The 25668-nt window shown below is 42.1% G+C and overlaps 1 protein-coding gene across 1 annotated transcript in view; it reads left to right on the top strand.

Annotated features, from left to right (window-relative positions):
• Nucleotides 1–2501: 2501 nt before the first annotated feature.
• The window catches only part of GIGYF2 (GRB10 interacting GYF protein 2), a 98880-nt gene continuing 75713 nt past the window's right edge, over nucleotides 2502–25668 (top strand). The window contains 2 exon segments of the mRNA XM_048505068.1: nucleotides 2502–2574; nucleotides 17582–17637. Of these exon segments, the coding sequence (XP_048361025.1) occupies nucleotides 17597–17637 (41 nt within the window). The 5' untranslated portion in view covers nucleotides 2502–2574; nucleotides 17582–17596.

Raw genomic sequence — 25668 nt, 5'->3', positions numbered from 1 at the left:
AAGAAAGCAGAGCTGCCTCTATGTGAAATAATATATGGACAAAAATCAGGCATAAAGCACAGGAATATTTAGAAACCTGAGAGGAAACATTTTGACTTAGTTGCTGATCTAATAGTTGCTCTTTTCCAGCAAGAAAGAAACAGACAATGAAAGGGAGAAAGAGAGAGAAAGACTGGAGTGTGAAATTATTGAATTTTGCTTTGGATCAACATTCATAAGTTTGGTTCGATTTTCAGAGGACTTGAGGATCTGGGATTCCTAAGTCATCATAGATATTAAATTGGTTGACAAAACTAGAGAGATGGCATCATCACCAATTAATGCTACTGGTGAGGGTCTTCGCACTATTCTTGATGCCATTAGGCTTTTACTTAGTTGAATCAACTCCTCTCACCCTCTTCATCCAACATACTCTGGCTTTGATCTACTCTTGTTTAGCCCTCCTGACCAAGCTTTGCGCAGTGGCAGTATTGTAGCCAATTAGGCTTAACCAAGGCACGATTATTGCTAATTGATGATACCCCTCTGACCTTTTTCCCTTTTGGTCCTCTTGCCTGCCTGCCTGCCTGTCCAGTCTTTCCTCTCCATTATGCTAACTTCACCCACTTGCTATTTCTGCCCCCTCCACTGATCTCACCCTGCTCCATCTCCCCCAACTCACCTTCTTTTTTCTGTGGAATTAGTTTTTTGTGTTTTTCCTTTGCACATGTGCAGATGTCACTGTTGATGTGTGAGGGATTTTTAGCTGCTCTTTAAATCTTAAAAAAAACCTAACCTACGTCCCCACAGTTTGCTGAAATCTATAGCTGTGTAAGGCCTCACTTTTGCAGATTTTTAAAAATTTGCATGAAGACCCACAGTTGACTATTAAAAGCATGATTTCTTGCCTTGTCAGTCCCAGATTTGGTGGCCCTTTGACCCAGTTAAAGAAAAAAGTAGCCCTCTGTGCAAACAATGGGTCATTACTGACCCATGGGGTGATGTCACATCAAAATATTTATTAGGCAGACAATGTTTTACATGGTGGTTTGTTACTGCCTTCTCCAGTCATCTACACTTTACCCCCAGCAAGCTTGATACCCATATTGCTGAACTTGGAGAGATGGAAGGCCTAGTCAACCTTGAGCCAGCTACCTGAAACTGACTCAGGTTATGAGCAGAGCTTTGACTGCTGTACTGCATCTTACTACTCTACAACTCAGGGATCCCTGTTGTTTAGAGCAAGCTGGGCCCAAGCAGCATTGTCCACATTTGCAGTGGTTCACCTCAATTTCTGTTGAAGAATTACCCATGTGCCAAGCAATATGGTCTGGGTTTCTTCTGCTCAGCACTTGTGCCAAGGGTTGCCTACTGTAAGTAGGTAGGGTGATAAAATTGTATTAGGATAATACTACCAACCCAACACCTATCCATACATTTGTCATTGTTCGTTTTTGTATGGGTTCTGCATTGTTCATGGTTTCTGGGGGCTCACCCTTGTCCTGAAATTAGAAAACCAAATGAGGGATGGGAAACCCTGTGCTGTACATAATACACTTATTAGGAAGTATTCTCAAGATCACTTATTAGAGAGGAGTTAACTTTGGAATGCCGTTTATTTGTCCTTGTACATGCATAGCCAAGCCAGATAAAGAATTGGAGTCTCCTCCCAAACTTTAACTAGGTATTTGTGTGAAGATTCTAATCTACTGTAAATAGCTACAGTAGTCCAAACAGTGATAATTATTGTGAGTCCAGGTGGAGATGATAATTTCCATTAGCAATAGCAAGTGTGGAATCAGGTTTCGACAGTAAATTCAAACTGACCAATCTATTATTCAACTGATCTTCTGGCCAGGCCCAGTTCAACAATCTGACAGCATGGAACATCACTCTGTTGTCTGGGCTGCTCCTACTTCATAGTTGTGAAGTTACCAGTTTATTGACACCATACACATACAATATCTCCTGCAAGCTATTTAAGTGCACTGCAGATTTACAGGTACACCGCACCCCCAAAAAAACAGCAGCAGCAGCAGCAGCAGCAGCAGCAGCAGCAGCAGCAGCAGCAGCAGCAGCAAGCAATCTCCAAAGGATGCTGGACGGGGACAAAGGGGATTTGCAGAAGGGTAGATGGTTGCTAACGAAAAATGCACGTTGACTCTCTTGCAGTAAGATTTTTCACTTGTGGAGATTCTAAGCAGAGCCACAAATGCCTTGAAATATGTCTTCGCCTTTGGCATTTGTTCCCACAGAAGGCACCATCTGAAGTGGAAACCCACCCAACCTCATAAGCAAGGTCAGTGATTACAGGACCGAGCCAGTCTCGGGTTACAGTTCTTGGTGAATGAGTGCGGCGTTACGAGGCTCCCACGGGGCGCGGAGGCGCTGGCTGCGAGGGAAAGGGCAAGAACGACCGGCTACCCAAACGTCGCCCCAGTTCTGGGCACCTTCCCCATCCAAGGAAGGAGAAGGGGGCGGAGCTACGGCCAGAGCGGGGTCACATGACCTTGCGTGTCGGCGCAGCAGCCATCTTGTGTTGTTGGGGCTGAGAATTGGATTCAGATTCGAGAGACTCTCCGTCCGGGACCTCAGGTAAACCGAGTCTCAGCGTCGTCCCGTCTCCTCTTCTGGACGCGCCCCTCTTGCTGAGTGTCCGCCTCCCTTTCCTGTCCCGGGCCTGTCCCGTTGCTGCGGCCCTTCTTCGGGGAGAGTCGTAGGCCTTTCGGGAAGCACCGGCCTCCCTTATGGGTCTTGTCCCACGGAAGCGCATGGGAAGCGGCGGAACAGTTGGGCATGGAGGGCTGTTAGTCCTGGCATGGGCTGCCGGCTTGTCCACTAGCATCTGGGAGAGCGGGAGGAAGCGTGGGTGGGTTCAGTCCGGCCTTGGGCTCCAGTCCGACTTCAGACAGTTGTGGGCCTCGTCTTCTCCATGCGGTGTGTTGGCAGCAACTGCTGGAGTTGGGTGGGCGGATGATACCGGGCTGCTCCTTGACAGGCGGCTACGGAGGCGCGTGTAACTTCGCTGAGCTTTTGCGGCGCCCCCCCCCCCCGGGAGATTCGGGCTTATTCCGAAAAAAAAAAAAGCCCCCTTCTTTCCTTCTCGCTCCACGGTTATGACTTGCCGGCATCGAAAGGGAGGAACGGCTTCAACACCATGACAGCTCCCTCTCTGGGAGCCAATTACCGAAGGGTTGTAACAGCGAAGTGTGTATATATGGCTATGTACGAGGTTCAGGAAATGGAGGATCATGTTCAATTTGGGAAAGCTGCGGGGTGTTGTTTAGATTACATGGGTAAGTAATGCGTGGATAGTATTGTAGTTGAATCCAGGTATTCTCAGTAGTTCTTTTCTTTGAGGAATAATCTTATGGACTGTACGATATGGAATGCTGCTGTAAAGGTTATCTACCTTTATTCTGTCAAAGTGGAGAATCCAAACATAGTATGTTCCTAGTGTATTAATCTGAAAATACATTGCAATGCCTAGAAGAGTGTAGTAATAAAAATGTCTTGCGTGTTCAGAATGTATGCACTCTGTGTTCTCAGCTCTTCTGTTTGCAGTTTTATTTGCTGGGAACTTTAGGATGCAACATTACTTGTAACTGGCAGTGCAATGAAAAGGTTGGATCCAGTACTTATACTCAAGTAATTCCATGATTTCTAGAAGACATTCACATGCCACACTTTCTTTAACTAGTGCTATTCAAACTATTCACAATTGCCACAATTTCTTGGTTTGTAAAAAGTGAAAGTAGAAATTCCACGGACCTCTTAATTATTCTCTTAATAATTGTGTTATATAAAAGAACATGATCAAAATTGAACTTAAGTTTAGAAGCTTATATATAGTAAGCTTATAGTCCATCTTTCATTGTAAACAATAACTAAAGAAAATAAAAAGAAATGTTTAAGTGTACAGTAGACTTTGTCTCAAGTTTTCATGACGTAACAAATATCTATGCAAAGCATCTTGAGGTAATATTTCAAGCATTTAATTAATTAAGGCCTGTGTAGCTTTTTCCCCCTTTAAACAATTAGCCTTGTTTTTAATGACTGTTTTTGGAACATACTGCCTCCATACACTACAGTGCCACCCTAAACAGAGTTACTCCCTTCTAAACCCACTGACTTCAACAGAGTTGGAAGAGTGGAACTCTACTTAGCATGGCATTGCTAATATTTGAGATCTTTCTTTCTGAAACACTTCATAAAAACTTCCATAATGTGAGGGAATTCAATGAATTAGTTTTATATAAAATAAAGAAATATCACCAGAAGCATAAATATCCTGCTGCTTGCCTAGGATAATTGAATATGTGTACTGAAGAGCAGTTATCCATTCCCTCAATAAGTACTCCTCTTCTTATGTTTAGAGCACCTTATTTTACTAAACCATTTCATTAATCACATTGTTATAAACATTGCCTGGACCATCTGTTAAACTATTTTATGTAGCCCTAGTGGACTACAACCCTAAAGCAGTTCATTGTCTCTGATAGGCTTTAGAAAGCACATCTGTCTTGTTTGTGCCTACTGTTGTATTCCTTGCCTGGTGTGTCATCTATAGTTTCTCTTAGCCGAATAGCAATGCTTCTGTCATTGTGTCTCAAAGTGCTTGAAATAACTATACCATGATCCGTTCAGGAGCTGTTGACTTAATATAATTGATCAAAAAGTTATGGTGGGCAAAATATACATTACCTAATAGAGAAAGTCTGACTCAAAAATATTGAATGGGCAGTTAAGTAGTGACACTGGTTCTAGCTGGTTGAAGTATTGCATTATGGACAGAACCAGCAAGATTTCATTGTTAGTGGGTTATTAAGAAGACACTGTATGTTTGGATCCAAGGAGCATGTCCAGGTCAAGGAAGCAGAATGTTTAATCCAGAATGCTCTGGTGGTTGCTGTGCTACCACATACTCAACTTCCTTCCCAAGAAAGGGAAGATTAAAAACTGGTTTAAAATGAGCTAGATTGTTGATGTTCTTTTTTTTTTTTAGGCAGAGGTCTCATCACCACCTCTTTAAATGAAGATATGACCGTTTACAGCAAAGCATTAGTGAACATAACTAAAAAATTACTTAGCCTCCTCAGTCTCAGGCTGTTGTTCCATATCCTTAGGGGGGGTCTTACACCAAATTAAAAATGAACAGGCTCACGTTCTAAATAAGTATTCTTTTTTCATTTAGAAAGATTGTCTTGGAACCTGTTTTAGATTCATGTGCAAACCATTATTTGAAATAGCTGCATGAATTACAACTAAAATACTATTTTCATACTTCTTCAAATATAAGTTTGACTTTATGTTATGTGTATCTGTCTTGCTGGTATTGATTTGGAACCATCCTAAGACTGAACAACAAAGAAGGGTCAGTTGTTAGTACCAGTTTAAATTCTTGGCTGTCTAGTGTATGTGTGTAAGTATTATGGTTCTTTAAAACTGTGGTTAGCAGAGAAGTATAGTTTGGCTGATTTTGCATGGTGAGGTTCCCACAACTTAAAAGATAATTGGTTGGAGTCTTTCTTTTGGGGCATGTTTAGCACTATTACCCACCGCCCTGTTTTTAGCAGGGCAGGCATCATTCATCAGCTGGCCTTTGGCTTACATCCGGGAAGGGGGGATGTTTCGCAGGTTCTCTATTGCACATGCATGCTTTAATTTTTAATACAATCTGTAATTTTTATCTTTAATCTTATGAATATATTGATATATCAGTCTATCAATTTATGTATTGATAGATCAATATATCGACATAAAAAAGAGAGAAAACTTTTTAGACTATTAGAGATAGACTATTAGAGACTGTTAGAAAACTGTTAGAGAAAACTCTTAAATAAGGCATCTACCTATATGCTTTGCCTGAATACTGATTATCTTTTATGTTGGGATGTGAGGGAGAAGTGATGGTGAAATGCAAACTGCAAAACCGCAAAAGGACAATATGAACTGCCACTTGCTAATCTCCCCTGGTTCACAATCGTTTGTCTCCTGATGTGACAAGATTAATGGGCTTTTCCCTGTGTGGTCTGGAATCACTGACTGCTTATGTATAAAACTACAAGGCTGGAGTCATCCCAGTTTGTTGGTCAAATGCCAGGGGCGAATTGGGTGTTTGGACTGATCAACTAGTCTTATTATTTTTACATTTTTAAGTGTTAGTATTGATTTATCAATCTGTCAATATGGTTATTTAATTTTTTAAAATCTAAAGATCTGGTGAAGTGGGGAGGCCATGGGCAATAGAAATGATATGGCTGGAGAAGAACCGGGAAGTAGTTGGCCACGGGCGAGGTGGAAGTGTGCAAAGCAGCACAAGGGAGTTGCAGGGTAAGACTAGGCGGACTGGCTGTGGGTGGAGGGAAGAGATCCAGGGCAAAGCTGTGCCCACTGACAAATCTGTCCTGCTCTGGCAGCAAAACAAAATTAAAATTGTGCTACAAGTGGATTTGCTTCCCATGGAGATAGTGAAAAGTGAAAGCAGGGCTACAGGAAATACATCCAAACAAGAAATCTTGCTGCAGCAGACATTCACTTCTACCACACAGCAAACACCTTGTGAGTAATCCAGCCTTTGAAAACCTCAAGTTGCTGGAGTACATTGTCATGTTCTCTGTTCGGTAGCTACTTGGGAATTGGGGAACAGTAAAAATGCTAGTAGGTCTTGAGTTACATTGTACTAGGATCTATACATGCAATTCATTTTATGTGTACTCACAGTAATTTACATTAATGTGGAGGACATAATTTTAAATACATCGGTTGATTTCTAACCCACCTTTTGACCCAGAAGGATTTTCAAGGTGGCTGATATAAAGTACAGTTGAACATTCATTTTTTCCAGTATATTGTTCAAAAATCACACCAAAATCCCAGTTTTGGATGGCATCTCACTGTTCACTCTTCCACATGTTGGCAATTAAAAATTTTTGTTGTCAGTTCTGTGTACTCCTTTCTCTCTAAGGACAGAGAGAGAGAGAGAGACAGAGAGAGGAGTCAGATACATCAACTGTGCTTGTATGCCTTGCAGTGCTATCCAAAGTGAAGTAATTCCCTTTAAACGTTGATTGAAGTCAGTGTTTGGAAGGGTGACACACTGATTAGGATGGCACTGTTAGTTTATGTCAGACTGATTTTTGCTGAAGTGGAGGAGAGAGCTCCTATATTTATGGACAGTATGGAAGAGTGCTACTTACTATGAACTAGTTATTTCAGTCAGTGCACTGCAGCTCAGCTATTGTCAGGCACAGGGAAAACACATCACAGCCACCCATTATTTGGGCATGCCATTGGTTACTGATCAGTTCTGGTTATCAGCTTCAAAACTCTCAGCTGAGCAAAACAGCTTCCTGTCATGAGTATTGTCACTATTAACTGCTATCTTGTGGAATGGGCTGTCTAGGATCGTGGCGGCGAACCTATGGCACTCCAGATGTTCATGAACTACAATTCCCATGCTGGTAGGGGCTGATGGGAATTGTAGTCCATGAACATATGGAGTGCCATAGGTTTGCCTCCACTGGTCTAGGAGGTCAGGATGGGCTACCACAGTTTTGTCTTTCTGGAAAATGTGCAAAACAGTAATGTTCAAGAGGGAATTTTTAAAGATATTAGAACTGTAGTAAAATAGAATAATCCAGGATCATCCTTTGTAACAGAATAGAGTTGTAGTTCACTGCAGTGATTATTGTAGGTATCGCTTGCTTTTACTGTATTCACCATAGGAATATCAGGATATAATGGACTCCATCCTGAGACCATATGTCATTAATACCTCCAGTTATGTCCGTTACACACCATAAGCTTCCTAATGAAACTGTAATTTACCAACCATCTCCCAGAAAATAGCATTCTAGCTGCCATGGGTGTTGAGTGTTTGTACATCAACATCCCCCATGAGGACAGACCACAAGGCCTTAGAAACACTAATCCTGACAACACCACAACAGACCTTGCCACTGAGCTCTGCAGGTTTTTTTTAATCACCCACAACCACTTCTGGTTGATAAGGACTTATCCTTCAAATCAGTGGAACAGCCATGGGCACCTGTATGGGTCCACAGTATGCCAATGTTTTCATGGCAGATCTAGAATGGAGTTTGTGAATTCCTATCCATTGGTACCTCTCTGTCAGGAGCAGCAGTGGCGTAGTGGTTAAGAGCAGGTGTACTCTAATCTGGAGGAACCGGGTTTGATTCCCCGCTCTGCTGCTTGAGCTGTGCAGGCTTATCTGGGGAATTCAGATTAGCCTGTGCCCTCCCACACATGTAAGCTGGGTGACCTTGAGCTAGTCAGAGTTCTTCTGAGCTCTCAGCCCCACCTACCTCACAGGGTGTTTGTTGTTGGGGGGGAAGGGAAAGGAGTTTGTAAACCCCTTTGAGTCTCCTTACAGGAGAGAAAGGGGGGATATAAATCCAACTCTTCTTCTTCTTCTTCTTCTTCTTCATCATCATCATCATCATGACCCAGCCAGGTTCAGCTGAGCCCATGGATTCAGAGGACTCTTCTGAGGAGGAGCCAGATGGTGGCATGGTGCTCCACCCCTAGCCAGCAGAAGAAGAACCGCAGGAGATGGCCCCTGTGGGGTCAGGCCCAGGCTAAAAGCTGGAAACCGGCACAGAGGGTGTGGGAGTGGATCCTGAGCCCCAGCCGGGGACCAACTCAGAAGCTCCTCAGCTTCTTGGTCCTAGGTTGACTGCAGGGAGTGTGGCTTGCTCTCCCCTGCATTCGCCAAGTCCCATGAGTGGTGCAGGAGAAGGCTGCATGGTGACCTGCGGGGCAGGAGGTGTAGTGTGTACTTAGCAGCTCTGCACCACCCCAGTTTTAACAGCAAGAAGTAGTGTTTTCAGGTGCAGGGCTGACATGATGGGTGCAGGCTATCTAGCTGCTTGGGTAGGGTCCTGTTAAAAGAGTCTGGAAAACAGGCGGCAGTGTGGAAGCAAGATAATTGGGCTTGCCACTGCCCTGCCTGTCTTTGTGTATATTATTCTGATCTTGCCCTGGACACCTGATTTGCATTGGTTATGTTGCCCCTGTTTGGATTTGATGCTTGTGAGTAAGGACTATCTGTGGTGACCTTGGATTGGACTTGACTACTGGGTACTCACCGTGTGTGTGCGCATGACACTATTCTTTACTTGAGATTAATTCATGACATTTCTTTGGACTCATTGCAAAGAAGCTTTCAAAAGATTTCACCAGGCTTTTAAGTAACTTCCATTCCACTATGGATTTAACTGTGAATTACTCTGAATAACCAATAAACTTCCTAGATCAGTGATGGCGAACCTATGGCACGGGTGCCAGAGGTGGCACTCGGAGCCCTCTCTGTGGGCATGCACACACAGAGTTCATCATATGGGGGGGTGGAAAATCACCCCCCCACACACACACACATCTAGGCTGGCCTGGGCCACTGAGCACGATGTGCACGCACCGCAGTGAGTAGGGAGGACTTGGCTGGCGGGCCTGGTGCCTGTGCTCTGGGTGGCTGCTGCCCGGGGTGGGGTGCAGAGGAGGCAGAGATGCTAGAGAGGCGCAGAGTGGTGCGCGCGGGACTTGCTGGAGGCTACAGCAGGCTGGCCCCTTCTCGAGTTGGTGGGGCGGAGGAAGAGGGAGCCAACGTTTTTTTTTCTAAACTGAAACCTCAGCATTCAGGTTAAATTGCCGGGTTGGCACTTTGCAATAAATAAGTGGGGTTTGGGTTGCAATTTGGGCACTCATTCTCAGAAAGGTTCGCCATCACTGTCCTAGATACTATAGTACAGATACATGAGGGACACATAAGCACCACATAATACCAGAAACTGATAGATCAGCAAACATATCTACATATCTTCAACTACTTCCCCAACCATATCAAATAGCCTATTATCCATAGGCAAGCCTAATGCTACAGCCTTATCTTCTCTGACCCCTCAGAAAGAGATACTCACTTGAAGGACCTATAGCAAGCACTTTAGCTACTGCAGTATTCTGGTAATATGGTATGAAAGATGGTTGGAAAGGCCAGAATGATACCCAGTCACAGCTTGCTACAAGACAAGCTCAAAGAAAATTAGAAGAGAACACTTCTGGAGGTTTCAACCCAAGCCAGTCCAATGTATTATTAACAACCTACAACAAGTGCTGGCCTGTGATACTTCCCTTGCTAATGTACTGGGGGACTGCCCCTTCCTTGCTTACAAACAATCTGCTATCCTAAAACAACTTCCCACCCACAACAGTAACCTAATTCACAGTAGCATGGATTCTGAAACCAAGGCCTACAACAAACCAAGGTACCAACTTTATTCTCCCACTGTGTGGAGGATATCTTGTGGGTGTTTCATCATCCAGTCAGGGAGGCAGGCAATGAACTTTTCTTCTTCCTGGTTGTGATGGGACTGCCCCTTTTTCCTCAGTTCTTTTCTTGCCTAGCCAGGAGAGAGCAGCTTTTAGGTTATTTTCACTACTCTAATTATATTCTATAGTCTATTTTCTCTGTTGTTTGGCTCTATAGTCTGTTCTAGTGTTTGAATTTTCATTGCCTTATTACTGATTTCAATCGTTTTGATCTCTATCTTACTCCTGCTTTCTGTTTCTTTTCTCACTAATTCTCTTCTCTCCCCTCTCGGGCAAGAAGAGTGGGAGTCAATGAACTCTTGACTTAATCGTCTCGTAAGGTGCTTTGAGTGGCTACTTTAGCATGCTGGGCTTCAAACGTGTTCCTTTCTGAGGATGACTTGCAGGCCCCTATAACAGCTGACCCCCCCCCTGCTTTGGGCAAGAAAAGTGGGAGTCAAGCACTCCTTATTTAATCAGCTTGTAAGGTGCTCTGAGTGGGCGTCCGAGCATGCAGGGGTTCCAGAGGTGATAAGGATGATTTGCAGGCCCTCTAACAGCCAAGCCAGACCCGGACCTGAGGGACACACCCTCTTGTGTTGTTACCAGAATGGTCAAATCCAAGGGTGGTAGAACTCTTAAGGCAGCGGAAGCAGCAGCAAGGTGTGCCAAAACGTGCACAGACAAAGTGGGTGCCACTAAACACCAAATGGAGCCTGAAGCCACTGTGGGCCACAGCAGTGGCAGAGTAATCGTGTCTCTCCCTGGAGTGTTGGAGCACAGCCGTATGTCCTCCTTGGGAGTAATCCCTAAGGAACAAAAAGGGGTAATGTAACTGTGCCCAGCCCCTACCCTCTGCCAGCAGGCCTTTGCTTCTTTGAAATTGATACTTTGGACTTGTCCTTGGTGCAACAAGGCATTCTGGGTCTGCAGTCTAAAGATCAGAGCCAGACCTCCTCTTCTATGGATCATAAAGAAATTGGATTCCAGGGAAGCGGGGAATAAAATCATGGCCAACCAAAGCAGCCTGAAAGAGAAGCTTCTTAAGTCCCTGTGGACGGGCATCTAGAGGCTCAGGTAGCAATTCAAATTCCAGAGAGGAGGGTAAATTCCTCTTTGAGGAGGAGGCTGGTGGGTACCAGAACAGGCTAAGGATTACTGGTACCTTTTTACGAACTTAGCAGTCCTGGATTGAAGAGCTCTTAGGACTAGGGGGGAAAAACCTACACCAGACACAAGTCCACTTGTGTTGGGCACAACAAGTTTTTTCCCAACCCTACGTCAGGGAAGGAAGTCTCCCTCTTCCCTAGTTTTTTGGAAGGCAATTAAAATCTGTATAGAAAAAAGCCCATGTCAAATAGGCAATTTTCCTAGCTTTGTTAAATAACTATATGACTTGCCTACATATGCCAGTAATCTCCTTCAGGTGCCACTCGTGAAGAGGCAGGTGATGGTTCTACAGTCTCCAGGCTACTGTCCAAGATGGTGAAGGCCATACCAGAGACAGCCTAGAGAGGAGAATAGATCTGACCTTGCACAAGGCCCATGATGCCATTGCAATGTCTACCCAGCCACTCGACTCATGCTTTGGCTTAGGTCAGTGATGGCGAGCCTTTTCAAGACCAAGTGCCCAAATTGCAACCCAAAACCCACTTATTTATTGCAAAGTGCCAACACAGCAATTTAACCTGAATACTTAGTTTAGAAAAACGATTGACTCCGAGGCACGCGTTACTCGGGAGTAAGCTTGGTGATAGTCGATGGCTTTGCTTTGAAGCAACCATGCAACTCTTCAAAGGGATGAATCACGACCCTAGGATGGTTTACTCAGAAGCAAGCCCCATTGCCAGCAAATGAGCTTACTCCCAGGTAAAGGATCACGCTTTAGTTTTTCCCATGAAAATTAATGGGGTTTAACAGTGCTTAACAGGGTTACCTACAGTGCTTCCCCAAAACTAGGTCTTAGGTTTAATGCTAATAATTTCCCCGAAATAATTAACTGAAGCCTACATCCATATCCCCATTGTCTTAGGGCACAGGAAATTTCTTCTGTTTTGCATAGAGCAGTCCCACTATCAAGTCAGGGCTCTGCCATTCGGACTCCCTTTGATCTTGAGGGTCTTCTCTAAACTGTTAATAAACCTGGTGTGAAATTGGGTGGGGAACTGTTCCTATCTGGACGATCTTCTTGTGTGAGCATGGTTCTTACGGTCCCAGAGGGACATTCAGACCGTCTTGCCTTGTCTTCGACAGCATGGATGTCAAAAAGAGTTAATGTAAAAAAGAGTCCTTTCAAACTAGTCCAAAGGTTCGACACCAAGAAAAATAAACTATTTGATAGAGGCAAAGGCAAGGACCAAGTCCTGGCAGTCCTAAATTAAAATCCTCCCCTGTCATGACTCTCTCACCTCTCCTGGGTCTCTTGTTATTCAACATAGATACCATTCAGTGGGGGAGACTTCTTTGCAGGCAGCTCCAACAGCTACTGTGGCCTTACCAGGAAGAGATCTCCCAGAGATATGACCTTTTCCTTCCAGTTCTGATTCAGGTAAAACTTGACTTGCCCTGATGGACCAAATCCTTGAACGTGCTACACAGCAAGTCCTACTGGATGTCAACCACCTATGAGATATTTACGGATTCCAATCTGTCCGGTTGGGGAGCAACGCTAGAGGGAGTACTGGTCCAGGGGCGATGGTCCATCAAGGAGCCCCTCCTACCCATCAACAGGTTGGAAATGAAAGCATCTCTTCATGCCTTGTTGGAGTTCAGTTCACAGATTAACCTTCCCATGGACTACTGAGAACTGACAATATTGTCACCAATCCCACCTGAATCATCAAGGGGAATCTTGGTCCTCAATGCTACACAATATGGGTATCAAAGTGCTTATCTGGGTGGAGAGGAACCTCCTCTCCATATGTACAGAACACATACAGGCCATCAGCAACACACAAGCGGATCAACTTAGTTGCCAAGACATACAAGAAGTGGAATGGAGTCTGAAGAAATACCTCCTTGCATGGATAACTCAACAACTGGGCCACCCCACTATGGACCCCTTCTCATCCTCTGTCAATGCCCAGACTCCTCGGTTTATCAATACTACCACCCAATGACCAGCGCCACAGGTGTTCTGGCATCACTTTGGTCATGGGAGATTCTACTTGCCTTTCCTTTCATGCCAGTCCTTTCCAGGCTGTTCAGCAAATCCAAGGGAGGAAGCTGAAGTGATAGTTCTCCACCCTTCTCCAGATGTCATCGCTACCTCCTTTATGCTTACTGCTGAGCAGATATATGTTGCAGCAAGGGCCCTCCAGGCTGAACTTGACTATGTGGAGGTTAAAAAGAGACCCTTGATCAGAGAAGGCTTGAGTAAAATGGTAATAAAATCTACTCTCAGGAGTTATGATGAGGCTTGGCGGGTCTGCATGCATTGGTCTAAACCAAAGAAATTGATTCCTCTTTTCCTGGACTTTCCTACTATCCTGGCATTTCTGCAAGAGGGTCTCCAGACAGCCATTCGACCAGCCACAATCAGAAGGCAGGTTGTGGCACTGGCCACGGTCATCCCATGGCTAAATTGTTGGCTGCATACGCAACATCCACTTGTGCTTAGGTTCATTAGAGGTTCTGAGGTAATGGATTTACTGGCAATGCATAGGTTTGCTACGTGGAGGTTGAATCCAGTTTTCAGTGTGCTCACCAAACACCTCTTTGAACCTTTTCTTCAGTTACAGTGAAATTCCTGAAATTACAAACTATCTTTCTGATAGCAATTACATAAGTACATCAGGTATCTGAATTTAGTGCTATATCCGTAAACTCAAATTTGTGCATATTTCATAAGGCTAAAGTGGTCTTATATTTAGTACCTTCCTTCCATCCAAATGTTGATTCCAAATTCCACAGGCAGCAGGAGGTATGCTTACCGCCCTTCTGCCCACCCATACATCCCACTGAAGTGTTATGGCATACATTAAATGTGAGGAGAGCATTGAATATGTTTATCATCAGAACTCAGCCTATTAGAAAAACGAGTCTAGGTTAATTTCCATTCTCCCTCCCAACCCGAGGAAGGGTATTTCCAGTACTACCATCATCAGATGCTTAAAATTGAAGTGTATGGAAGTGTATTGATCTCAAAACTTTAAAATTCCAGCCAGAATCACATCACATTAGGTGCGTGGCGTGACTACCAATGCCGCCTGGAATGGAATTGCTTTTGTCGAAGAAATTTGCAAAGTAGCTATTTGGTTTTCAATCTCAACCTTTGTCAAGCACTATAAAATTGACATAGCTCTTTGGGTGCAACCTTTAGTTGAAGAGCCTTACATTGCATACATCAGTCTACGTAAGGATGACCCACCCATTCTTTGGGACACTGCTCTGGAAGGTCCCACAAGATGTTCTCTGCTCTTCTCTGAGCTAAGGAGGACATAATTCCCCTCCCAAAGGTCATTGTGACTATTTCAAGACAACCTTTTCTATTTCTTTACTTCTGCTTAGTCTCCTTCTTGTTAGTTGTTCTTGTTAGTTACTGCAAGTTGGATTAGTTGTTATTATTCTTGATTAGTTTAAGATTGCTTAAGTTTAGGGAGTTCCTGAACTGAAGAAAGAAGGGCGGTCTCATCACAGCCAGTAAGGGAAAAAAATACATTTCCTGCCTCCCTGATTGGATGGTGAGAAACACCCACAAGACATCCTCCTTAGCTCAGAGGAGAAGGACCGTTCATGGTAAATATCCAACTGTTGTTCTCATATTGATTCTAGCAACATCATCGCTGGACCCAGCAACACCAGCCATACAATCTCAGGTTCATACACCTGCTCATCTTCAAAAGTAATTTATGCCATCACATTCCAGCAGTGCCCTTTCACCCTCTGCATTAGACAGAGAGGCCATTCCCTGTGATGATGATTAAATGGGTATAAGTCTACCTAAGGATCAGAAACCAAAACATTCAGAAACCAGTGGGGGAACACTTTAACCTTTCAGGACGTTCAGTTGCTGACTTAAGAGTAGCAGTTCTCTTAAAAAGGGATTTCAAAGGGAAATTAGAAAGAGAGACTGTTAAATTAATAATGAAGCTCAAGACAATGCATTCTTCTGGACTGAATAGAGGCCTATGATTCCTGTTTCATTACTAGCACTGATTTCTCCATGCCTGATACCCCTCTGCATATCATACCTAATCCAATCATGCCCGCTTCTGTCATTTACCTCCTATTGACATTTGTATTCTGTTGCCATTGGGTGTCTGAATTCACTCTTCTCTGCTTACGACCAGATGAACTCACATTCTCTAATTCTGTAATGTTCATTGGTTATCTTATGTAGTTTTATGTCCTGTAATCTGACTTGAGTCTCAGTGAAAAAGGTGGCCCTTAAAGTAAATGAATTAGTAGTGGGGAAATTAAAAAGGGCAATTTTATTATGACAAGGACAACGTTTGGTGAGTTCAGTTGCTTGTGGCACAGTTTAGGAGGCAAGTCTATGTGTGTGTGCTGTCAAGTCACATCTGATTTATGACAACCCTGTAGGGTTTTCAAGGCAATAGACTTTCGAAGGTAGTTTGTCATGGCCTTCCTCCATGTTGCAACCCTAGGAGTCCTAGGAGGTCTCCCATTCAAATTCTTAACCAGGGCCAATCCTGCAATATGACAAGATCAGGTTAGTCTGGGGCTAATCAGGTCAGTCCGAGTTAAACAAGATCTCCCCCTGAAGGATTTCATACTCTCAGGGATTTGAAGAGACCGGTTTTTCCTTGTCTTTCAGCTGCTTTCAACAGTCTGTGCTCCTATGCCATATTTAGACCTTGTCAGACCTTGTTGTTTTTCTCTTTTGTTTAATTTACAGGAGAATAATTTTCTGCATGCAAATGGAGTCAGTTCCTGAAACTTGCAGAAAACACCTGTCTAGCTTTTGGTTTACCCAGTTTTGCTGCTTTTGTGATTTGTGTGTGTTTCTGTGTGTGTGTGTGGGGGACCACTTCACTGTCTGACACATTAATGATATTAATGTATGATTTGTAAGAAAATGTGCTTGGTATGAATCTTTTCAATGTAGACTTTTTTCCCTGTGCATTTTGTGCAGGTCGAATGTTTGACTTTTAATTCAACTTTATATTGTATTCATCATGAGTGCAGTACCATGTAATATAATAGACAGTGCAAGGAACAGTTCAATATTATACTAACATTTAAATTTCTTGCCTGAGAAGGTTCATCTAGAGAGGTGCGAGTCAGTTAATAAATAGGCTCACGTTATATATTGGCAAATGATGGGGCTAAAATTAGTAGCAATTTATGTCTAAATGGTTTGTAGTGAATTAGCAATTAGTAGTTTAGAATTCAGAGTCTACATCTTTTGGATGCAGGAAAGCTGAAGATTGCTTTTTTTAACCCTTTCTTCAAAATTGCCATATCACGTGAGGAACTGTGGTCTTTGTGGTTGATAGAAGGGTACAATAATTTTGCTGCTGCTTCTGTACACCTTATCTGTAAACACATTATCTGTATTCTGTAAACACATTATCTGCTGGTCTTTAGCTTTACTCTTTCTTTTGAATATGTTTAATGGATATTTTTTGAGATATTTTACAATGTTAGGCTTTGTTGTAAATTTCCCAATTGCTATTGGTAGACCAGGTATGATGTCACAGAATGTTCATTAGGCTGACAGGGAATGCGACTGTAACAATATTCACAGCTGAACTTACATGGAGAAAAGCTGCTAGTTTTGCTGTGATTGAAACCTCACACAATTGCCTATCACTTCCATTGTTTGACCTGGAGAGAGTGGGTTTGAGCCAGCAAGAGAATATCTGAGTGTGAGAACTGGATTCAGTGCATCCTGGTTTTCAATACGTTGCTATGGAAGCAGAGCTGTAGGGAGGATCCAGTACTCCTGGTCTGATCCCAATCCAGTGCGTTCCTGATCCCTTTTCAGTACCCATGTTAATTTTCATGTATTTCAGATCATGACCATATGGGCAGTCAGTTAGATCCTCCCATGCTAAGTAGCATATCTGGCAACATGTGCTCTCCAGCATTTCAGGGCCTTGAATATTATAGACATTTTTTAAGGGGTGGGGATCAGGGAGTGCAGCTCAATAAGCCTTTCTCCTCCTTTGGGGAAGTAGGAAGAATTGAATACAGGCACTTCCTCCTTTTTCTGAACATCGTTTGTTTGTTTCTGTATTTGGTGTCCATTTTTAACTTTTTATGTGTTGAAATGAGATTTCTGGTGCGTTATCTTGTTTTTCTTTTTCAGGTTTACTTAAAAAAAATGGCAGCAGAAACTCAGACACTTAATTTTGGGCCTGAATGGTAAGTATCCTGTTTTGTTTGTATGCTAGAGCTCCTTCCCCCACAAGACTAATGTCTTGTTTATCTGTTTGGTTGGGTTGGGTAGGGTTTGGAAAGGAATATGAGCTGCTGAATTAACTTTTTGTTTATAGCTATTTCATTATGTCATTGGTGTACTGAAAGGCAGCAGCCTCTTATCTCTCTGTTAAAGAAATCTCAAATGATGTAGGGATGTCTCTGTAAGCAGGACCATTCAGTGCGACTGAGGGAAAGAAATGTGGAGGAAAAAACCCTTGAGCTATGGGCGGTGTTCTCTCCTGTTGCAGCCTTTCTATGCTGGAAGCATATTCCTTGCACTGCTTATTGCCGCTCCTTCTGAAAGTGTATGTGGATGTTGCTCATTTGTCCATGCTATTGTTGCCCATTGAACATGAGAAGGTGTTGAGGTATGTCCTGGCTACTATGGAAATGATCATGGTTTTGATTGCTTAGTAGTTGATAGTGAAGGTAAAGTCATTACCAATTTTGTCTCCAGGAACTGAGTGAACATAACCTCTGTTGAGTCAGAGAGAGATTTTTTCTTAGTACAAAAAAAGTTAGTATAAAAGAACCTGTGAAGAAGTTATTGATTTTAGGAATAATATATCATTCATGCCATAAACCTAGAACAGTGACATATTAATGTAATATTTATTTTATTGTAAACATACATACTTTAAAGTGGGCCTTGGGGAAATTTTCTTTGGACCTATACTCTTTTCCACTAAAAGATTAAAGTACAACTTTATATTCATCTGCCTCATGATGGACCTTTTTGTTGTAGAATTCTCCACCTGGGTCCTAATTCTGCTTCCCCCCTCCCTCTGTTTGTCTTTTGCCATCCCTCCTTTCCCTTTAAAAGGTTGGGCATGGGGCGTTGCCTGGCTCTGCCTTGACGTGGGGCTGGCTGTGGCCGAATTCAGCTGTCTGCAGCCCCCTGTGTGCCCCCTCTTGTCCTCCGACTCCATTGCAACAACTACCAAGCCTTGCTATGCTACAACTGCTGCCTCCTGCCTCGTCAGCGAGGTGGCCTAAAGATTCTTCCCCCCAGTGGGTTCCGGCTCCACACACCTACCGAGCTATGTTTAAATATGCACAGAATAATGGTTTTGACAAAGGCAGTGCTTAGAAATGAATGAGAATTCTCATATTTATTGGGGACTATTTTCTAATGCAGAAGCATATTATTTCCTCTTCTGCTGTACTACAGCTGACTGCACTTTCATCTTTTAGTGGAAAAGAGTATAGGAGCCAGCCCAAAAAATGCAGGTGCCAGACTTGTCTTTAACAAATACAGTGTTTTCCTTGCCATATTAGCAAGGGCCAGCTACACGTTTTGTGAGTTCTTGGTGCCAGAGTAAAGCTGTTCCTCCCTTCCCCTTTGGTACCATCCCTTCTTTAGCCAGTCCTCTTCCCTACATTGGCTGCTGTCTGTTGGCTCTACCATTCCCCCTCTTCTGAGCATGGGGAAGATTACAGGATCTTGCATGTTCCACCCATTTTCCTACCTTCAAAAATGCAGACATTTAAAGTAACTTGATGCATTTCACAGGGAAGTCATTGAAAAATAATTCTAAGCATCTCACTGCTTAAAATCTTTTACCACGCAGAAAAATGTTCTTCATGTTGCATTTTCATGCTGGTATTAAAGACTTTAGATGCCTACTCCTGGTGACCTAGTGGCCAAGTCACATTGGCTGTTAAACTCACATGCTAGATGGGTAAACTTTAAATAGCCTCTGGGAGCAAGATTGTTTTGGTCTAACTTCCATTATGAAATTGTTACCGCAGCAAGCGCAGCAATAACATTGAAGCCACAAAATTCAAATTGAAAAATAAAATAATGTTTTAATGCGGTCGAACAGAGTTTCGTTCAGCAGCTCGGTGGTACACTGGCACGCAGGCTCAATTCTCACAAGGCCCAGGCAAGGCGCAAGGCAAAAGCGCACTGAACACAGAAAAATACAGACTTCTTATAGTAATTTTAGAGGTTACATCATAGATGGAATTATACAATAATAATACAGGGCCATCAAGGGCCATTAAGCTTCTTCTTCTGAGATGTCCAGGTCTTATCTTTGGTGAGGAAACACCTCTGGATAGTTGTCCTTGTGATAACACAGATGTTTCCCTGCTGGCTCTTATGCATATTCACCTTGACGTTCTGCCATGTATCTGGCTGTTAATGCTTTGTTTCGAAACTTACAAATTTTCCCAAACTAGGAAGAAAGACAAGTTACCATTTATCTAAGGGCCTAAATTCAAATGTCACAACAAACTGAAGTTTGAATGAAGGAATTTGTGTAAAGTAATTCCCCTCAAATTGGCCTTTTAAAAAATTAAGTTTAGGATTCCAGTTTGTGGGGATGAAATAAACTGCAAAGAACCAAGAAGTCATCAGTTGTGCTTCATTTATAAAAGGCTCTAGGGTGGGTGTGAGCTTGTTAACAAGAGGAGTGCATACCTGTCACAGTCATGAACAGGCCAAGATTTGTTTGTGATTTCTGAATACAGCCAATATCACATATTGTTTATTCCTATCTTATCACTTCCTAAATCAAATTCAAATTTATTTAAAATTACAGTCAGAGACCAGCGTATACAAAGCCAACTAGTTAGTATTACAAGTGTTATTAAAACCAATACAAGGTAAAATAGTTCCCTATTAACCTAAGATTTACAATTACATTTCTGTTTCTATGCTAAAATTACAAGTAAAATCAGTAAAGCTAAAATACAATTTAAAAAATTTAAAAATCCATAAATTCATAATATCATTAAAATTCAGGTCTAGTCATAAATTAATCTTAATTTTTACAGCACCTCCAACCAAAATTGGCTACATTTGCCATTATTTCTTTGTCTATTCCATTAACTAAAATTGAGATGAGGGTTTTCCTTTCTCTTCCAGGAAATTTAGTCAATGTTGGGTTATTGAAATTATGGCTTTCAGTTTCTAACAACTTGCAATCAAAGATAAGGTGCTCAATAGTTTCTAATGATCCTTCATTGCATAAGCATTTTACAAGCTTCACTGGCTTTTTAGAAATATTTATCAGTTAAAATTAGCGTTGGTAAAGCATGATGTCTCATCAGCATAAAGATTTTCCTGTATTGAGGAATGTCTAAAAAATTCATATAGGATGTCATCTTGATCTTCTATCTCCTAAATCTATTCTAGCAGGACTTCTGCTTTTCCAGTAGTCTTGTCTCTCCTATTGTCATGTATCTGACTCTTTCCAGCAGCACCACTTTAGATATACTCTTGTGATAAACATATATAAGAGAAGCCTTGCTGAATCAGGCGAAAGGTTGAGCATTCTGTTTCCAACACTGGCCAGTAATGTGGACGCAGATGTCATATGGATTCTTGCAGAAGGAAAAAGAAGACACAGGTATTTGACTCTTCAAGAAAATAGGTAGAATGGGCACAATGGCTTGTATCTGATACCCCAAAGAAGGCTGTACTAAATCACAGTCTCACAGACAGTTTAGTAATTGCAGAACAAGATCAATGCAGAAGACAAGAAGGAGAGAACTGATAACACCCAAAGCCAAAAGCCATGTCAAGAAATCACAACACAGTGTCTGAGATTTTGAGTTCTTCAGAACTCTTTATCAAGCTGGATGCTGAGAAATAAAAAGAGGGGGAGAAACAAGATATCTCAGCCCATGGTCCAGATGAAGTATCCCTTTCTGCAGTGACCACATTTTCTCTCATTTCCACATTCTTTGTTTCAAAACATCCAGCCTACTGAAGAATTCTGGATAGCTCAAAAGCTTGGACACATGTGTTGTTCTGGTTGATCTTAATAAAAGCTACTACATGGCTTTTGGTTTTGGAATTTGCCATGGATTGAAGAGGGCTTTCACATTGTCTCTGATACAATCCCCACAGTCCCCATATTTTCCTCAGTTTCTCCCTTCCTAGACTTCCCCTTATGCTATCTCTGAGGGGAGAGTTCTCTGTCGCCCCTTATTTTGTGCTGCAGTAGGACAGGGGCAAGAAATGCTCATTCCACAGGCAAACATCACCCTTCCACAGGATTCAAGGCATAGATTACAACTGTGAAAGTGCCAAGCTTGCCTAATAATATATTAGTAATAAGTATTCATTTATTTATTTCAAATTTATCTCCCGCCCTATCCCTGAAGGGCTCAGGGCGGGTTACAACACTAAACATTTAAACAATGAGTCAATTCATTACTATTTTATGAAACAATGGCTTGGGCCTGCCAGTGTGTTTCCATGGACAGAACAATTACTACTTGTGAAATGAGACGTCAGTATGACTTATTTCTATTTTTGCAAGATGGGCATCTCTCCATGTTTGTTTAATGGTCTCTGGATTATACTGCAGTATAGTTGGTTTAAATATTGTTGAGGATACTATTTCTCAGAAAAAGAGGTTAGTAGGGCTGTGCATTTCTCCACTGCAGAACACAACATGCGGGACCTTCTTTGTTGTAGAATGCTTCACCTGGGTCCTAGTGCCTACCTAGCCCTGCTCCTCCCCATCTGTTTGAAAGTTAAAATACCTTTTGACGTTCAGTTTAATTATACAACATTGGAACCCAACTCAGTTAGACACATTACTCCTGGCTGCCCCCACCCCCCCACCCCCGGTGCCACACTGATAGTGTCTGCCCATCCACAGCAAATCCAGTCTCCCTGTTGAAGCTGGTTGGCTGAGAGCAGTAGGCTGCCAGCAACTGCGAGCCTCACTTACCTGGATGCGCTTGGCCGGCTGTGAACAGCTGCCAGACGGGTCCATAACTTAGCTGGGTCTGACTTCGAATTGTCTGCCCTTTGCAATTGGATTTAAAGTAATAGTGAGGAGAGTTCTCTCCATAAGTAGATGTGTCCCCTTCTGCTTCATCAGCCATTTTGCCAAGAAAAAGTATGACACAGTTTGCAAAAGGCAAGTATTAATGAAGTTGTTCAATGAACTATAAATGTTCGTGTATCAAAGTATCATCTTCACTAATGCACAAAATAATGATTTGACAACGGCAGCGTGTAAAATGAATGATAATTCTCATATTTGTTTGGGATTATATTCTAATGTAGAAACATACAATTTTCTTGGCTGCTGCACCTCAACTGATTGTACTAACATATCTTTCTGAGAAAGAGTAAAAATTTAGTCAGATTGAGCAAGTATAAACAGTCTTTTTATGGAACATCAGTGACTGGAATCTGGAGCCCAGATGAGCACCTGTTTATTCAGAACCAACTTAGTTTGAATCGGATTTGGTATTAAGTAACATCAGTCATATTTTTTTAATTTTCCGTATTTCAAGTTAATCTACAGTGCCTTCTTCCAGTGTATACTTAGAATACCTCAACATGTATTTTCTGGCTTTAGGGCAGTTTGGGACATTGTAATTCTTTCTGCTTTACATACCCAGTGAAGCAAACTATTGTTAGTATAAATCAGGTTCCCATGAAACTGTGGTCTAGTAACCCACTTCAAACCATGATTTCATTTTCTGGTTTATGAGGGAACTGAAATTTGAGTTGGTGAGTCTAGAAACTTTTGAGTTTAGAAAAAAGGCACTGCGTGGACCATGCATGGGGTACAGAGAGTAGGTAAAAGAGCTTTGTGTCCTTATCCCAACATACTGGAGCTCTGGGGGCACTCAGTGGCATGTGATGGACAATATGGACAAAAGGAAAAACTTAGTGAGTGATTAAAATTGCGCAGTTCCTTACCAATGGACATAGTGCTAACCGAGGACATAGACGGCCTAAAAAAAGGGATTGGACAGATTTATGGGTGATATGTCCATCAGTGGTTACTACATGAAAACAAGCCAAATTGTGTGTAACGTAAATGACAGAGGAACAAAACAGCGCGTCACACACTGAAGACGGAGAATCAATATATTCAATGAATCTATTTATGTATATTTTATAATTGTCCAGTTACTGAATCCAATATTTGTACATCCAGTTTTTTCAATTCAATTTCAATTCCATATAGAAAGTACTTCCCAAACGACTCACGCGTTTATAAGTACGTTTTCACTGTAGTCTTCCTCGGGAGAAGCAATTCTTTCAGGAAAATTATTCTTACCTAAGCTTTTGTAGAGTGTATGCAGCCATTTGGGTTTGTGTGTCAGCTCTGTTGAGAGACAAAAAGACCTGTGCATGGCAAATGAATGAATAATTTTCCTGAAAGAATTGCTTCTCCTGAGGAAGACTACAGTGAAAACGTACTTATAAACACGTGAGTCGTTTGGGAAGTACTTTGTATATGGAATTGAAATTGAATTGAAAAAACTGGATGTACAAATATTGGATTCAGAAACTGGACAATTATAAAATATACATAAATACATTCATTGAATATATTGATTCTCCGTCTTCAGTGTGTGACGCGCTGTTTTGTTCCTCCATCAGTGGTTACTAGCCATGATGAGCTAAGGTAAGCTCCACAGGTTACCTTATGATACTGAACTAGACAGATCGTAAGAAAGAGCTGTTACTGCGGTTGCTTCTTATCAAACTATTTTTACACTTGCTTTTATTTGGTAAAAAGGAAGATACCACTTGTGTGTTTGTCTTTCTTGTATTGTTGACAGCCATATTGTGGAAGATAACTCTGGAGAGGTAGCATGCAGATGGCCTAAATAACTAAATAAGGTGTATGGAATGTCTTACCTGCTCTAAGATTCCAGTTCAGGTGTGTGGAATGTCTTACCTGCTCTTAGATTCCAGTAAAATACAACCCAACTATTTAGCAAATGTATGAAAAATTCTAGGAAAGCATTTAATAGGCCAAGGAGTATGCGGCATTGTTTATGTGAATGTTAAATGCCACTGAAAGAAAAGGCAAGTATTATTTGTGTAAGTTACGAATTTGTTTTATTTTGCCTGGACAGTAAAACATTGGAGATAAAATTGGCTTCAGCTACCCAAATTTTGACACGTGAATTACTTCCAGAGATTCTGAGATTATTCTGATACCAATCGTACTCTCTGTCTTGCTTAATTTTTTTAAGTTGTTTATTCATATGGAAGTGGAAGGTTACTGGTGTGATGAAAGTTTACTCAATTGGCATAAAAACAACCACCACTGGGGGGCAGCAGACTGCAAAGTAATGTTGTACTGTAATTCTAAATTTGCTTGGGTCACAATTTAGCAATTACCTTTATTCATATTGGAAGTTTTACTGTCAATCAACATGCTGTCTCTTGTGAAAAACTAGTAACCCATATATCTGCTGGACTTCAGTTAAGCAGGCATTTTAAAAATATAGGCTCATCCTACTAGTTGCGTATACTAATATTTAATAGACATTTCCAAGGAAACAAACCACAATCGTTCAGTTTGTAACTGCCAAAATATAAAGCGTGGAAGTCAGGTACTCACTTTTTGTATGACTTGGCTTAGTAAAGCTTTCAACCTCCTCTCTCAGTGTCAGATATTATACATTGTAACTATTATATATGAAGGAGTGGGGGAAAGGGGGCGGAGGCAAATAAAAGATTAAACAAGATGGTGTCGGAGCAGGGCATTAGAATATGAGTTCTGGCACAGTTTTTATTTTAAAGTAAGTTTAAACCCATTTTAGAGTATTAACTCGATTAACATTACTAATTCAGCAAAAGATGATGTACTCATGGCACTGGAGATTTATCTCACCAGTTGGGCAGTTATTTTTGGAGATAACCATATCGAATTTACTGTGGAATCTCTTGGGACCCATGGGAAGACGCTAGCCATACTAACTGTGCTACCTGTCTTTGTTCATTGGCTGTGGGATTGAGGCTGCAATCGTGGAGCCTGCTGGATGCCGGAGGCTATGGACAGGCCTGTGAGTCAGACCACTGGAGCTGTTGTAACTACTGGATCCTGTTGAGTCTCCTCTTCGTTCAACAGTGGGACTTGCACTGTTTGCTTCATGGAATTACCACCGTTGGAATTAGAAGCTCTGTTGAGGCTGGGGACTGGTCGGTAGCGGCTGGAGGAGATGGCTCATCTGCTCACGCAGAGATGGCTGGTT

This window comes from Sphaerodactylus townsendi, linkage group LG08, assembly GCF_021028975.2.
Source record: "Sphaerodactylus townsendi isolate TG3544 linkage group LG08, MPM_Stown_v2.3, whole genome shotgun sequence".
NCBI lineage: Eukaryota > Metazoa > Chordata > Lepidosauria > Squamata > Sphaerodactylidae > Sphaerodactylus > Sphaerodactylus townsendi.
This window is presented reverse-complemented; position numbering and strand designations above follow the sequence as displayed.